The sequence below is a fragment of the Notolepis coatsorum genome (genome assembly GCF_963971535.1).
Source record: "Notolepis coatsorum genome assembly, chromosome: 17".
In the NCBI taxonomy this organism is placed as follows: Eukaryota; Metazoa; Chordata; class Actinopteri; order Aulopiformes; family Paralepididae; genus Notolepis; species Notolepis coatsorum.
In genome coordinates this window covers 45,236,173-45,250,026 of record NC_140181.1, presented here as the reverse complement: position 1 = coordinate 45,250,026, position 13,854 = coordinate 45,236,173, and the positions used below count along the sequence as shown (strand labels likewise).

The 13,854-nt window shown below is 43.8% G+C and overlaps 1 protein-coding gene across 3 annotated transcripts in view; it reads right to left on the bottom strand.

The window, feature by feature from the left end:
* mtor (mechanistic target of rapamycin kinase) overlaps positions 1–13,854 on the bottom strand; it is a 368,371-nt gene that overhangs the window by 99,716 nt on the left and 254,801 nt on the right. For all 3 annotated transcript variants that reach the window (XM_084334134.1, XM_084334136.1, XM_084334135.1), the window contains exon 33: positions 9,704–9,781. In XM_084334134.1, coding sequence (XP_084190260.1) covers positions 9,704–9,781 — 78 coding nt within the window. The remainder of the gene's footprint in view (positions 1–9,703; positions 9,782–13,854) is intronic.

Genomic DNA, 13,854 nt, shown 5'->3' with positions numbered 1-13,854 from the left:
TTTCGATACAACCATGGTGGAAGGCAACGACAGCAGAGGTTCTTTCAGTCTTCATAGATTAAGTTAGTCATGTTTTAATTTTGAAAAACGTGCTGAGGGGAAGATGGCCACCCTGGGGCGTCTGGGTCGTGTAAAGGTCTAAGCACTCTCAGTGTTGACGGGTGGGAAGCCAGTGGGGCTATGAGTCCTGGTCGTTGCAAGAGCGACTTCTACTGGTCGAGCGTCTGTCGAGCGTCTGTTCAGCAGGGAGGGGATCTGGGGGAGATAGCGTGAACCTCTGCACGTGTTACACTCTCCCGGGTGATGACTCCACGTGTATCGGAAGAGGCATGTGTCAGTCTACACCCTCCCCAGACCGGCAGTAGCGCAGCGCAACAACCAGGGGGGGATTTTATAACGACTAAATTGGTGAGGTGGGAAAAAAGATGACCACCCTGTTTGCAAAACATACAAAAACAGAATCGCAACGAAAAGGGACAACCACAAACACAACCTCCTTAGGGCGAGCGGTCCGCCGGTGGACCACAGATGACATCACGTCATAAATCAATCTGACATTAAGTAGTGTTTTTTTTCAAATGTATCCAAGAGTAAAGACCCTAACCATGTCACAACAGCAGTCAGTGTATATTTTCAGCAATATGTTTGTTTACCAATAGGTTAACACATTCTGCGCCGCGCAGTATGCCCATCTTATAGCACTCTCTGCTAGTGCTGTAACCCTATGGAGTGGCTCACCTTCTTTGCAGGGCTATAACTTTTTTAATATTATAGCTGCCCGTCCGGTTCCGGGTCGAGGATGGAATAGTCGCTCATGGCCACGATGTGACTCCCGTATTTTTATATTTAGTCCTAAAAGCCTCTTTTTATATTTTCAACTCGGTTAAACCTTTTTGTATATACCCCCTTTATGTTTCTACCTATTTATTTTGGCTGCAAGAACCACAATGGCGACGAGACAACTGAGAAATGAATCCAAGAAGGACGACGCTCCCGCTGATATAACCGCCACTGCTGGGCTAATTGAAGAGCTAAGGCAATCCCTAACCAACGAAATCAGAGCGTCCGCTGCCTCGCTCAAATCCAAACTCGACAGCCTCTGGACGTCGGTTAACGACCATGCCGAGCGTCTGACCTCCGTGGAAGACGGCTTGAATACTTGGACTGACAGGGCGGACGAGCTAGAGGCTAGGTGTACGGCGCTAGAAGAGAACAATGACAAGCTAAAGGCTAAGCTAACTAACGTCTAGTCCCGGAGTCGCCGGTCTAATATTCGCATATTGGGATTGGATGAGTCCGTTCACAGCGACCGGCCCAGCAACTTGAAGGAGGTCCTCCCTACGCCACCCGAACTGGACCGGTGTCACAGGGCCCTTACTGCCAAGCCAGCACCCGGTTCCAGGCCTAGAGCGGTTATTGCTCGCCTACATCACTATCGAATAAAAGAGAGGATTATCTGGGAGGCACGGAAGAGGAGGGGAACGCTGGAATACAGAGAGAAACCAGTCCTAATCTTTGAAGATTACTGTCCTGAAGTCGTGGAGCAGCGTTCCCGCTACAAAGACGTCATGGCCCCCCTCTAAAAGCTAGGAGTAGGACTCAAGCCGTCTCTTCAGTTCCCTGTGAGACTTATCATCACAACCGGAGACGGCGCGAGAAAACATCTTTCATCGCCTGAGGACGCCGTGGACTTCTTGAAGACCCGGCATAAAGGGGCCCCGATACCGGCCTCACCAGTACCAAACGCGGTAGTAGCTTGATTTTGGGCCGTTAGCAACTCGCTATGGCTAACTCGACGAGCGTTGTTGTGAAGGGCCAGATTAAACCGAATATATATATTTATTTGTATATATATATTTAATTGTATTTGTATATTCTCTAATATTCCCTGATATCCCTTGTATATTCCTTGTACAATATGCATTGAATATCCATTCTAGCCTACTGAACATCCCATAATAGTCTCCATTCTACTATTGGTCGAGACCTTGGTGCCAGGCTGCCATACCCCCCAGACCCAGTTCAAACGTACCGCTCAACATGTACGAACAAGTCCTAGTTCCGCGTAGGAATCTGGCTACCGCACCACTAACGGTACTATTTGTTCATAGTGCGTATATATACTGCGCTACTAGTCCAGTTTCTTACCCTCCAATAGAGTGACAGACGTAAAGCCTCCCCGCGACGCCACGTGTGGGAGTAAGGCCAAGTTCGGCCTACCATCGGTATTGAGACATCGTGTATATTAATATTTGAATAGTCATATTTGGCACTATATCGTCGAGTTGGACGTAGTCTATTAAGCTAATAATAGTCTATTCATATGTAGTGCTTCGTGCGGTGAGAATACTATCGTAGTCAGTACCCCATCGTTTCGGGCAGAGAACTGGCTGCTTATCCAGGGTGGCCGACCCCATGTGAGGCTGCACCCGAGGAGCCCCAGAGCCGACGAGCGAGTGGACCTGCATACCGGATTATTCTACCGACGACAGCCCGCCTTCCCAGGCACGGATTATGCTTTGTATACAGTGATTATTCTATGGATAAAGACCAACACTGCCGTGTGTTGGAAACCCCCCCCCCCCGGAGAGGACGACAGGTGAGGAGACGCTCTACACGACGAGGTCGCTTCACGTCTCTCCATCGTGGACCGAAGGAAGCCGGCCCACAGAGAGTCCAACTGCTTTCATCTGTGGATCGAGGATCGCTGAGGCACCGAGCCGCACAACCGTGGGTTCTCCCAGGATACCCTCGGCCAGACGGATACAGCCAGACTCTACCCCCCCCCCCCCCCTTCTCCAGTTGTCTTACAAGCGACCGGAATTCCCCCCTAGTGTATCCAGTTCTATAATCATTAAAGTATCATTGCTATTATTCCTTAACTATTCCAGGTCGTATATGTACCACCTGCGCCTTCAGAGATTGGACATTCTCTATTGATATACCGACGAATACTCTTGCCATAAAAGTGCATACTAATTCCCATTCATAAATGTGATTGATTTGATTAAGTGCTTGCTCTACACACCATCGCTGTGTAGAAATAAATACCTATTTCTAATTCGTACATTTGTGTTGGATCCGTTTCATCTACGTGGGAGTGTTTACCATAATATATTTATGCCGAGTACTGGGTGGCCGAATATTAAGTACAAAGGTAGTGGTAGTAAGTATCATATCTAGTAATACAGTCAGGGAATTGTACCCCTCAGTTACAAGCGTCATATCACTCTATATTTCTTCGTTCTTATAAATATGGTTGACTGTGTGACGTTAAGTGTCGCGCCTGGATGCTTTATTTTTCTCAGCGTCTTGACTTAAGGGGGGGTTGGCCTGGTCTGTTTTGTATAACTATTACATAATGCCACTTCATTTTTTTTGTTTGTTTTTTACATCCACTATATGCCGGGGAGCTAAGCGCTAGCTTTGTTTAAATGACCTAGGACTTCTATGCGTGTCACTTACGCCTCGTCACGACTTGGCTTAATGCCTCCGTGATGCTTTTTTAATTAATTTTTTGTACATATTTTTTCGGACTGGGGTCTCATGGATCCATCAGCCACGCTCTTCCAGCTACGTTCTGCTAGCCACACACATGGCAAATGGTCACGTCTGCGGCGTCATCATCTGCTGTTGACCTGCTAGGCCGCTAAAATGTCAGACGAACTTTTGCACAGCGCCCTCTCCTGACACCAGGGTTTCAGTTAGAAAAAATTGTTGCCGGTCTCCGTGACCTGCAAGATTTCAATCTACCGGACAAATGAGATTAATTCCGGTCATAGTTTATTGAGCTTTAAAACAATTGAATAAAGAATGTCATCCTCAAGACATGTAGATTTATAATATTATTACTTAAAACTATAGGCTACTTTTGCGTATACAGTCATTAATATATTCCAAATAAAATAAGTCCCTCGATACTCCGTGCTGCTGCTGACTTGAAATAAAATAGACCGCGTATGTGGGCAGTCGGTCCGACACTAAACAGCAGTCTGTTATAATCACATTTTTATGAGCTAACGAATTCCGTTATATTGGACATTTGTATTAATTATATCAAGCGAAGAACTGAGACATTTTGCAGAGAGAGACGGCAACATTATCGTGGGTTTGCGTGATGTATATCTCCACCTCCCAACGACTTGGTGCTGGTCATAATGTCCGGTGAAAACAACTCCCTCCAAGCACAACTTGACCACCCGAACCGTACCAAAACAGGCCAAAATTAAATAGCCCATGCGACGAACGATTCATTACATTCGTTTCATCGTTGCTCCACCAAGCAGCCGGTCCAACAATGAAAGCTGTTATCAGCGCGAGCCGGCCGCAGTTAGTTTGCAAGAAGCATCCAGCTGCAGACCCGCAGAGCAGCTTTCCAGGTCTGGGGACCGCACTGTGCCAGCAAAGCTGGTGGGTTCTGTGGGTCTGCAGCTGCATGCCTTCCGCAAATCCAGCAGCAAGCTCTCGCTGAGCGAAGCAACGACAACAAACGCAATGATTGTTTCGTTCATCGCATAGGCCACCCAACTCCAGCCCATCCAAATACAATTCAAATAATCAAACTGTGCCCAGAGGGAACTATTTTCACCGGACACTATGACCGGAGAGATTAAATATGTCGGACTTCAACAGATTTTGCCGGTCAAATACCGGTAATTACCGGCTAACGGAAACGCTGCCTGACACGCGGCCTAATTGCGCTATGACAAGGCAGCAAGCTACTCAGTGTGAACCATAGGAAACAACGGACCTGTCAGCAGAGTATCGCCCTCTTCCGGCTTGGTGGACGTACTGCACACGTTTATCAGGCAGTACACAGGTTATTTAACCCCCCCCCCCCTTTTTCTCTTGCTATGGTTCCTGTTCTAGGTGTCTTGTTTAAACCTAGCCATGTTTTTATAAGGTTTAATGTGAACTTTTCCATTTACTCTACGTTTTGAGGCTTTTTCTTTTTCTTTTTTTGTTTATGTTTGGGAGTGTGGCAAGCAGCCACTGAGAGAGTAATCTACTTATGGTAGGTTTGAGGGTTTTAGGCCCTATGGTGAGTCCCTGTGTTGTTGGGGAAAGGCCCACCGGTCCCACACCTTTATATGTTTTTTATGTATGTTTTATGTATGGCTCAGGACACATGTCTGCTACTGAAAATATTTGTTTTATGTATGGCTCTAGGTACATTATGCTTAGTGGTTAAAATAGGTGAATTTGGTGTGCTCACAGGCCTTTTTAGGTCTGCCCTGTCTACACACCCCCTAATATTCTATGGCTACGGCTAACTCTGAGAGCTTTAAGCTCTGCTCCTGGAATGTTCGAGGTCTTCAGAAACTAGCGAAAAGGAAGGCGATTCTGACCTTTTTAAAGAAGGAGAATGTTTCTATTGCTTTACTACAAGAAACCCATATGAGACCCAACGACACCGCTAAACTCCAAAAGAGTTGGGTGGGACAGGTCTTTTTTTTTTTTTTTTTTATCATGTAATCTTTCGCGGGCCGGTCAGAATCAGACGCGGGTCGCGGGCCGTACAATGCCCAGGTCTGCTTTACGCGGACGACGTACTGATCTTTATATCTAAACCTGACTCTTCCATTCCATGTCTAACCCGCATTATTTCCACATTTGGAACCTTCTCGGGGTACAAAATGAACTTTTCCAAATCCGAAGCAATGCCACTTGGGACACTTAAATCCATCCCGATCCTGCCGGAGCCGTTCCCATTTAGCTGGTCGCCCTCCGGCTTTGTTTACTTAGGGAGTATTTGTGACACCCACCTATGATACATTGTTTAAGGCCAACTTTCCCCCCCTTTTAGACACCATAAGGGCAGACTTAGTTAGATGGGCCCCTTTACCAATCTCCTGGCTGGGTAGGATAGCCCTCGTCAAAATGAACGTACTCCCCAGACTATTATACCCTCTCCAAATGATTCCAGTGCTGCTGACAAACAAGGTTATCAAGGTGCTAGAAGGCTGGCTAAGCTCATTCATTTGGAATGGGAAGAAACCGCGTCTGAAAATTGCCAAATTACAGATGGATGGTGAAGATGGGGGTCTAGACCTACCTAATATAAGACATTACCAACTAGCAGCACACCTTAGGGTACTTGTCGGTTGGTTCAGATCAGACCCACTATCAATCTGGCTAGACATTGAATCCTCGCAATCTAAGTCCCCCCTGTGGAACCTACTATTTATCAAAGACTTTAAGTCTGTTAGGAAAATATGCTCTAACCCCATCACACTATGCTCCGTCAAGGCCTGGAAGACTGTCCGTAAGGTGGAGGGCCGAGCTAAGCTGACCTCTCCTCTTACCCCGATCGTAGGCAATCCTGACTTTAAGCCAGACCAAATTGGCGGCGGCTTCAAGACCTGGCATATGCAGGGCATAACTGACCTTGGCCACATGTTTGATGGCCAGTCCCTAATGTCCTTTCTACAGCTGCAGCAGCGGTATGGCTTATTGAAAACGGAATTTTTAAAATACTTACAAATTAGGCAGTTTATCACCAAGGACACCTCACTGTTAATTAACAGTTCCACCTCGCAGGTGGAGAAAGCCCTCTCCTTGCAGATTCCTAAAAAACAAATATCTATTTTCTATAGTACTCTAAACCTTAATTGATCTTTATCTTCCCTTGTCACTAAACAGTCCTGGGAAAAAGACTTAGACATAGAGATCACGGACGAGGACTGGCAGGATGCATGGACCTACCCCAAAAAAATCTCTGTTTGCAACCGCACCAAGTCTATCCAAGTTAGAATCCTACAGTACACCGCATTCATTATTACCCCTGCCCTTAAGAGTAAAATGGATCCCAATGCATCCCCACTCTGCTTTAAATGCAAGATAGAGATTGGAAACCACGTCCACTGCTTTTGGTCCTGTGTAAAGCTCCAGAGCTATTGGTTCGACATCGTAGAGGAACTATCTGATATATTCCAGACCCCCATCGAACTGGATCCCCTCTGCCTCTTACTAGGCCTCCCAGATATTCATATTGCCAATTTCAAACATAGGAGACTGTTCAATTTGTTGACATTTGCTGCTAGGAAAAATATTCTGTTGTTCTGGATCAAGGACGAGGTCCCATCAAAGAGGTCATGGCAGAACATTATTATGGAGTGTATTCCTTGTGAATACATCACATGTATGCTGCACTCCAAGTTGGACACTTTTTATGAAATATGGGACCCATATCTATCTCATATTGGACCTGCGCTATCCACCACTGTACTCGCCGGATTTCCCCATTACTCTTAGCCTCCCTAGAGATCACTAATGTCTTGTGTGTAGATGCTTTGGGTCGTCGCAGAGGGTATCATAATGTACTTAGAAGTACATGCCTGTTCGCACGCACGCACGCACACACACACACACGAAACACGTGCACTCACACATATAAAACATGCACACATAAAACACACATCCATACTAAACGCACAGATATAAAACACACACATACAAAATAAACGTACACACTCCACACACACAGTTTATCAGTACACTGGGTGCTATCGTGGACCAGGAGTTGACTCCCTAACCGCCACTTCTGCTGTATATACAGTACAACATGTGAATATTTGAGCCATGTCTTTGTTGTTTGTCTTTTGTCATGTCTGATAATGTACTTTTATAGTTTATATTATGTCTTTATTATTTTTACTATCATTTCTGTTGTTATTATTGTTAGTGTTATTGTTGTTAGAGTCTATTATTATCACCGTAAATCTATTGTATTGTGATGTCTTGTTCTATGTATGTTTTGAAAAAGTGAAAATAAAAACATTTACAAAAAAAATATATATATATTATAGCTAAATAGACATTACTATGGCCCATTCAACATCGGGTATCTATCGTTCCGGATGTGGGAACGTTATATTTTTCCATTCATACATTGTCGTGTTAGTACCGTCGTGAATATAAGTATGTTTTTAGAGTGTATAGCAGTAATTCCTAGAACGCGCGTTATAGGCCCTGACACGTAATTATAATTATACATAATCGATTGGTGTTTCGTTCCTATACACACAATATAAAAAAATTTAAATGCATATGATCGCTATACATTATGCTCCATCATGCGTGAAGGAAAAGGGGGGGGGGGTTGTTTATGATTCCTTGATTGTCACTAACGGCTTTCTTTAGTACAACACCATACGTTGATCAGATAGATTGCAATGAAATAAATGGACAATCAAGCTGGAATTAACGTTAGATTCCTCTTACCTGTGGCCGATGCGTCTGGAGAAAATGTTTTCCAATTATTTGATGTCGATCTGCTAGATCCATTTTCCGTTTGTATGACGCAATAAACGCCGGAAGCATATTGATTCTTGCGTCTCGAAAGCGATCCCATGCACTCAAGTGTGTATCTTGATCCACTTTACAAGTTATCTCTGCCGGAGGATTTTCCCCAATGCACAGAGCGCCACATCCGGTTTTGAGTGGAGTGCAACTCGCCCGAAATCCACCAGGCGGCGGTATTGAGGCGTTGAAATATCAGACAGGGTCCAGCTGGCTCCCGGAGCCTTCCTGGATGAATTATGAATGCCAATAGCGAATAAAGGAAATAACGATCATAAAAACGAGTAACTCGTTGTTGGCGCTATTCGATTGGCGGGCAATAACGAGTAACTTGTTTTTGGCGCAAGATGTGTTAAAGTGTTATTATTAGTGAGATTTTGTCTTAATAATTTTGCGAATATCCACCATTTTCAATTAGCGTTGCGTCGCCAGTTGTAGTCATATGAGGAGAGGGCATCCAGAGCTCTCAATGAGCATTGACATTTTAAGCTTCCTGCAAGCAAATTACTTCTGTATGACATTTTTTTTTATTTCTCTTATTTCTCAGGATTCTCTATCACAAAACGGAACGTTATTGGCATAGATTGGAGCGCAGTTAGTGTGTCTACCTTCTGTGAACATTTAGCAACAATCCCTCTTCCAATCCGATCCAAAATGGCGGAGCCATATCCATTATAAGAATGGAACTGTACATACAGTAGATTTCATTCACGGTTCTTCAGTGCACACCTGGAGATACTAAATCCAAATTGAACTCTGCCATTTGAAAAAGGAGATTTGGCCCGATCCATAGATGTGCAAGTTAGCTATAATAAGGTCATTTATAGGCCTGGTATTCTATATTCTATAATAATATTTCAAATAGCATGTGTCCGGATGGCAGAATTCAGTCCTGTATCTACAAAACATTATGTTTAATCATCTTCCCTTTATTAATTTGCTTAGATTTCTTGTACACATGATCTCAAGTAGGTGCTGAACGAGCTCAGTGGCAATTTTTCATGTCTGGTAAACATTAGCATCGAGCTCTAATCTCGAGTCTGCATCCCCGCTAAGTATCCATTCATTCCGTGTGTTTTGGCGTATCGGGAATCTGGAAACCCCCCCCCCCCTCTTTTATCATAATCTGTGTCATCAGCGCCTCAGATGATGACTTTGACTTATCATCCAGGAACATCTGTACAAGATAAGCGCTCCTGTGATCTGACTCCAGAGAGTGATTTGACAGGTTGTGGAAGTGGTTGAAAGTAGTTGAAACCGGGGGGAGGGGGGGCAGGTGGTATTGAGGAGGTGTCAAGTTCATATATCCAAGTTGTTTGCGCGGTATGAGTCATCGTTACTGATGCTCACGTGGACAATGTGAATAATGGATAATGATGTGCGAGTGCTTTTCTTTTCTCACCCCGTAGGCTCTGCTGTAGCTCTCTCCAGCCATGGCAGTCAACTCTGCGTCCAGGAGGTCTCTGGCTTTGTCAATGCACTGCAAAAAAATAAAAAAAAAAATCAAATAAACACAGTCACCCAAGCATGTACACAATTAAAGGTGCTATAGATAACATTCAGCCACTAGATATCGCACGAGAGCACCAGCATTATCGAATCAGGTGCATTCCATCTGGGGAAATGGGAAGTAGGGAGGGGATACACCAGGCAACATGTAAACAACAACATGTGGTGGGTGAACCTTGGACCATGTTCCCCCTTGTTTTTTTTTGTGGTACATTTGAACGCATTGCCGGCCACAGGGATTAGACAGGCCCCACTCTATAAGGCCAGCTTATCATAACACGTTTTAACTATGCGTGAGGGTGTTTGTAGAGCTAAATCTATATTTTTAATTATTGCTATCTGTCCATTCTCATTGTCAATTGACACTATAAACCTTCCCTTCAATATGCCTTAAAGAAATATTTTTCTCATCAATACTCCATTTTATAGCGTTGTGAATATGAAATATATACCGCAATGGTCTGGTATAATTCCTGCAAAACGAGTTACAGGGCGCTAAGCTAATGACGTTAAATCAATTGGCGTTTCAGCTATACACAAGCTAGAGCTAAAAATCTAAATGCATTTGATCTGTATCATGTTCCACCATGAATGCATGAAAGGGGGGGGGGGCGTAGTTTCTGATTATTGATTACCAATAACGGCATTAGCCTCATTAGCCTCATTCGCTGATTGGCTATCAAAGCAAGGCCTGATCAGCCTTGCCAGAAATCTACGTGAAATCGTTCTTACATGTGGCCGGTTGGATCCCAAAAAGGATTTCCCAGTTATTGATCGCCATCTGGTAGATTGATATGTCCATTGGCTGATGCTATATTCCTTTACTGCATACTGAATTTGACGTCGCAAAAGGTATTCCATGCGATCTGATGAAGGCATAGCTTCAGGCTAACAAAAAAAGTAGGCCTGAATGAAAAAAATTAACATCCGGTCTGAAAACAAGGAGTACTCCATTCTCGAGATAGCGCCACTACCAGGATCTGGCCGGTAATGCACTTTTCCGAATTCCAAGAGTAGGGTACATCTGCAGTGCTGCTCCGTGACATTGAGTAGGGTATTAAAATGCAATAAAAGCAAATACGAGTTTACCAGTTTAAGCATGGCGCCCACACACGTTTATATACGTGGTTGGCCATGAATGTGTTAAAAGTTAAATGCATCAATCTGGTGCACTTTGAGAGCTAAATAAAGAGGCTAGATCTATGATGAACTTTGTGCTCAAAACACAAAATCGACTAGACCAGAGCATACAATTTGAGCCATCAAAAAAATTAAGCAAAAGTGGTTACCTGTGTTGAACTGGTTTATTTTTTAGAAAATAAAAAAAATATACTGGATTACTAATAGTTTCAAGTTTCAAGTTTCTTTAATAGTTGTCATACAGAAGTACAGAATACTTTTATACAAAATGTTTCTTACTGTTACACTCCAGAGACTGTGCAAGACAAGATAAGTATGAAATAAAATAACATAGTATAGCATGTAAATTAGAAGTAAAAAAATTAGGTCACAGTGTTCAGTATAGACATATGTACAATGTTCGATGCAGAATAGACGTAACTGAGTTACCATATAATATACAATACTATGCAGTGTACTAATATACAATACTATATAGTGCAAGGCAGAAATGGGATGAGGTGCAATTTAGGTACAATTTACAGTAGGTGTACGAGTTGTAGTGCAAATCCTTTATCAATAAATATAAAGTGTGTTTGTGTGATCTAAAGTGTGGAGAGTGGGTGCTGCAGTGTGTTGTTTGTTTAAGTGAGTGTGTGCGTGTGGGTGTGTGTGCTGTGTGCATTTGATGGTTGTTGCATAGTGTTTATTGTTCGTTTAGCAGCCTGATGGCCTGGGGATAGAAGCTTCTTCTGAGTCTTTCTGTGCTCGCCTTAAGACTCCGGTATCGCTTGCCTGACCGCAGCAGTTCAAAGAGGCAGTTGTTCGGGTGGCTGGAGTCCTTGATGATTCTCTTAGCCTTCCCCCTGCACCGCTTGTTGTAAATGTTCTGAAGGGTGGGAAGCCCCCCTCCAATTGTGCGTTCGGCTGAACGTGTCACTCTTTGTAGTCTGCTACGGTCTTGTGCAGTGCTATTCCCAAACCAGGAGGTGATGTTGCCAGTCAGGATGCTCTCTATTGTACATGAGTAGAAGTTCCTAAGGATCTTCTGACTGACTTGGAACTTCCTTAGGCGCCTGAGGAAGTAGAGGCGTTGTCGTGCCTTCTTCACAACACTGTCAATGTGTGTGGTCCATGTCAAGTCCTCGGATATGTGGGCTCCGAGGTACTTGAAACTGTTCACTCTCTCAACCGGTGCCCCGTCGATGCTGAGGGGGCTGTAGTCCTTGACCCCCGACCTCCTGAAGTCCACAATCATCTCTTTTGTTTTGCTGACGTTCAGGGAGAGGCAGTTCTCCTGACACCACTGTGACAGATTCTCGACTTAATACGACTACTACCACTGCCAATACTACTCGTACGTCGGGAATTGTAGTGTTTTTGCGGCCATTTTGTAGAGGACAACGAGAGCTTTCGATCACTGTTGGAATTTTTCCGAACGACACTTCCCAAAAGCCTCTATGGGGTTTCAAGCACATTACTTCTGTATGAATATTTTTAATATCTCTTATTATTTGGGATAATAAACCACTAAACGTAACGTTATTGACATATATTGAAGCACAGTTCGTTTCTCTTCCCTATTTTTAGCATGTACAGTAGCAACAATTAGATTTGAGAATAGTTTCAAAATGGTGGCACCCTGATAAAAATAAAAAGGCTACTGTACATACAGTAGATTTCATTATCTGTTCTTATGCACGCCTGGTGATACTAAATCCAAATTGAACTCAGGCATTTGAAAGATAATATAAGTATATATATAAATGTGCAAATTGGCTATAATAAGGTAATTTATAAGTCTGCTATTCTATATTCTATAATATTTCAAATTGCATTGGTCCGGATGGGAGAATTCAGTACTGTATCTACAGAACCTTCTGTTTAATCATCTTCCCTTTATTCATTTCCTTCGATTTCTTTGTACACATGGTCTCAAGAAGGTACTGAACAAGATCAGTGGCAGTTTTTCATGTCTGGTCATTATTAGCATGGTGTTATTCACTGTCAAAGATGCAAAGAAAAATCATAATTCATATTATCCTTTGTTTAATCACAATTTAAGCAAGCCTAGTAATAGACAATATTTCTGACACTGGGAATACATTCACTGAGGTCCATAGATGTCCCTAGATAGTAGATACCAAGAATATGCAAGAATATGGACCAATATGTGGAGCAATATTCCATTTACTTAAGTATGTATTTTAGGGGGCCGGCCGGCCGGCCGGGTAGTGCAGCGGACTAAGCGCCTGCCTACCACCACAGAGACAGTGGGATCGAATCCAGCTGTGGTGCTTCCGGGTTGGCCGACCGTCCATACTAACACAATTGGCGGTGTTAGCGGGTGGGTCCTGGTCGTTGTAAACAGCGACTCCTACAGTTCGGTCGGGGCGCCTGCACAGCAAGGGAAGGATCTAGGAGAGGTAGTGTGACCTTCCACACGTTACACTCTCCCAGTGAGTCCGCGCTGCAAGGTGAAAATAAGTGGTGGGCTGGGTACACATGTGTCGGAGGAAGCATGTGATAGTCTCCGCTCTCCCAGACCGATGGTAGGGGGTAGAGTGCGCAAGGACCAGGAAGGGGATTGGGAATTGGCATAACAACATTGGGAGGGGAGAAAAACGGAAAAAGGGGGAAAAAGGTATGTATTTTAGGCGGATGTTCATAAAATAGGGCTCCGGGCTTAAGAGGTTAATAGGTGAACAGTGCTGAACTTCTCAGGGCTAAACATACAGAACAGCGTTTTCCATCAGAGACTGAACAACAGACACTTAAAATCCTATGAAGTCCCAAAGTCCAGTTATTATTATTCTAATGTATTGAGGGGCATCATCCTCTGCTTTGTTAGCAGGAAAGGCTAAATCATTCCACAAATGACTGAAGGGTTGCAGACATGAACTGAGGATTTGCAACCAAATATGA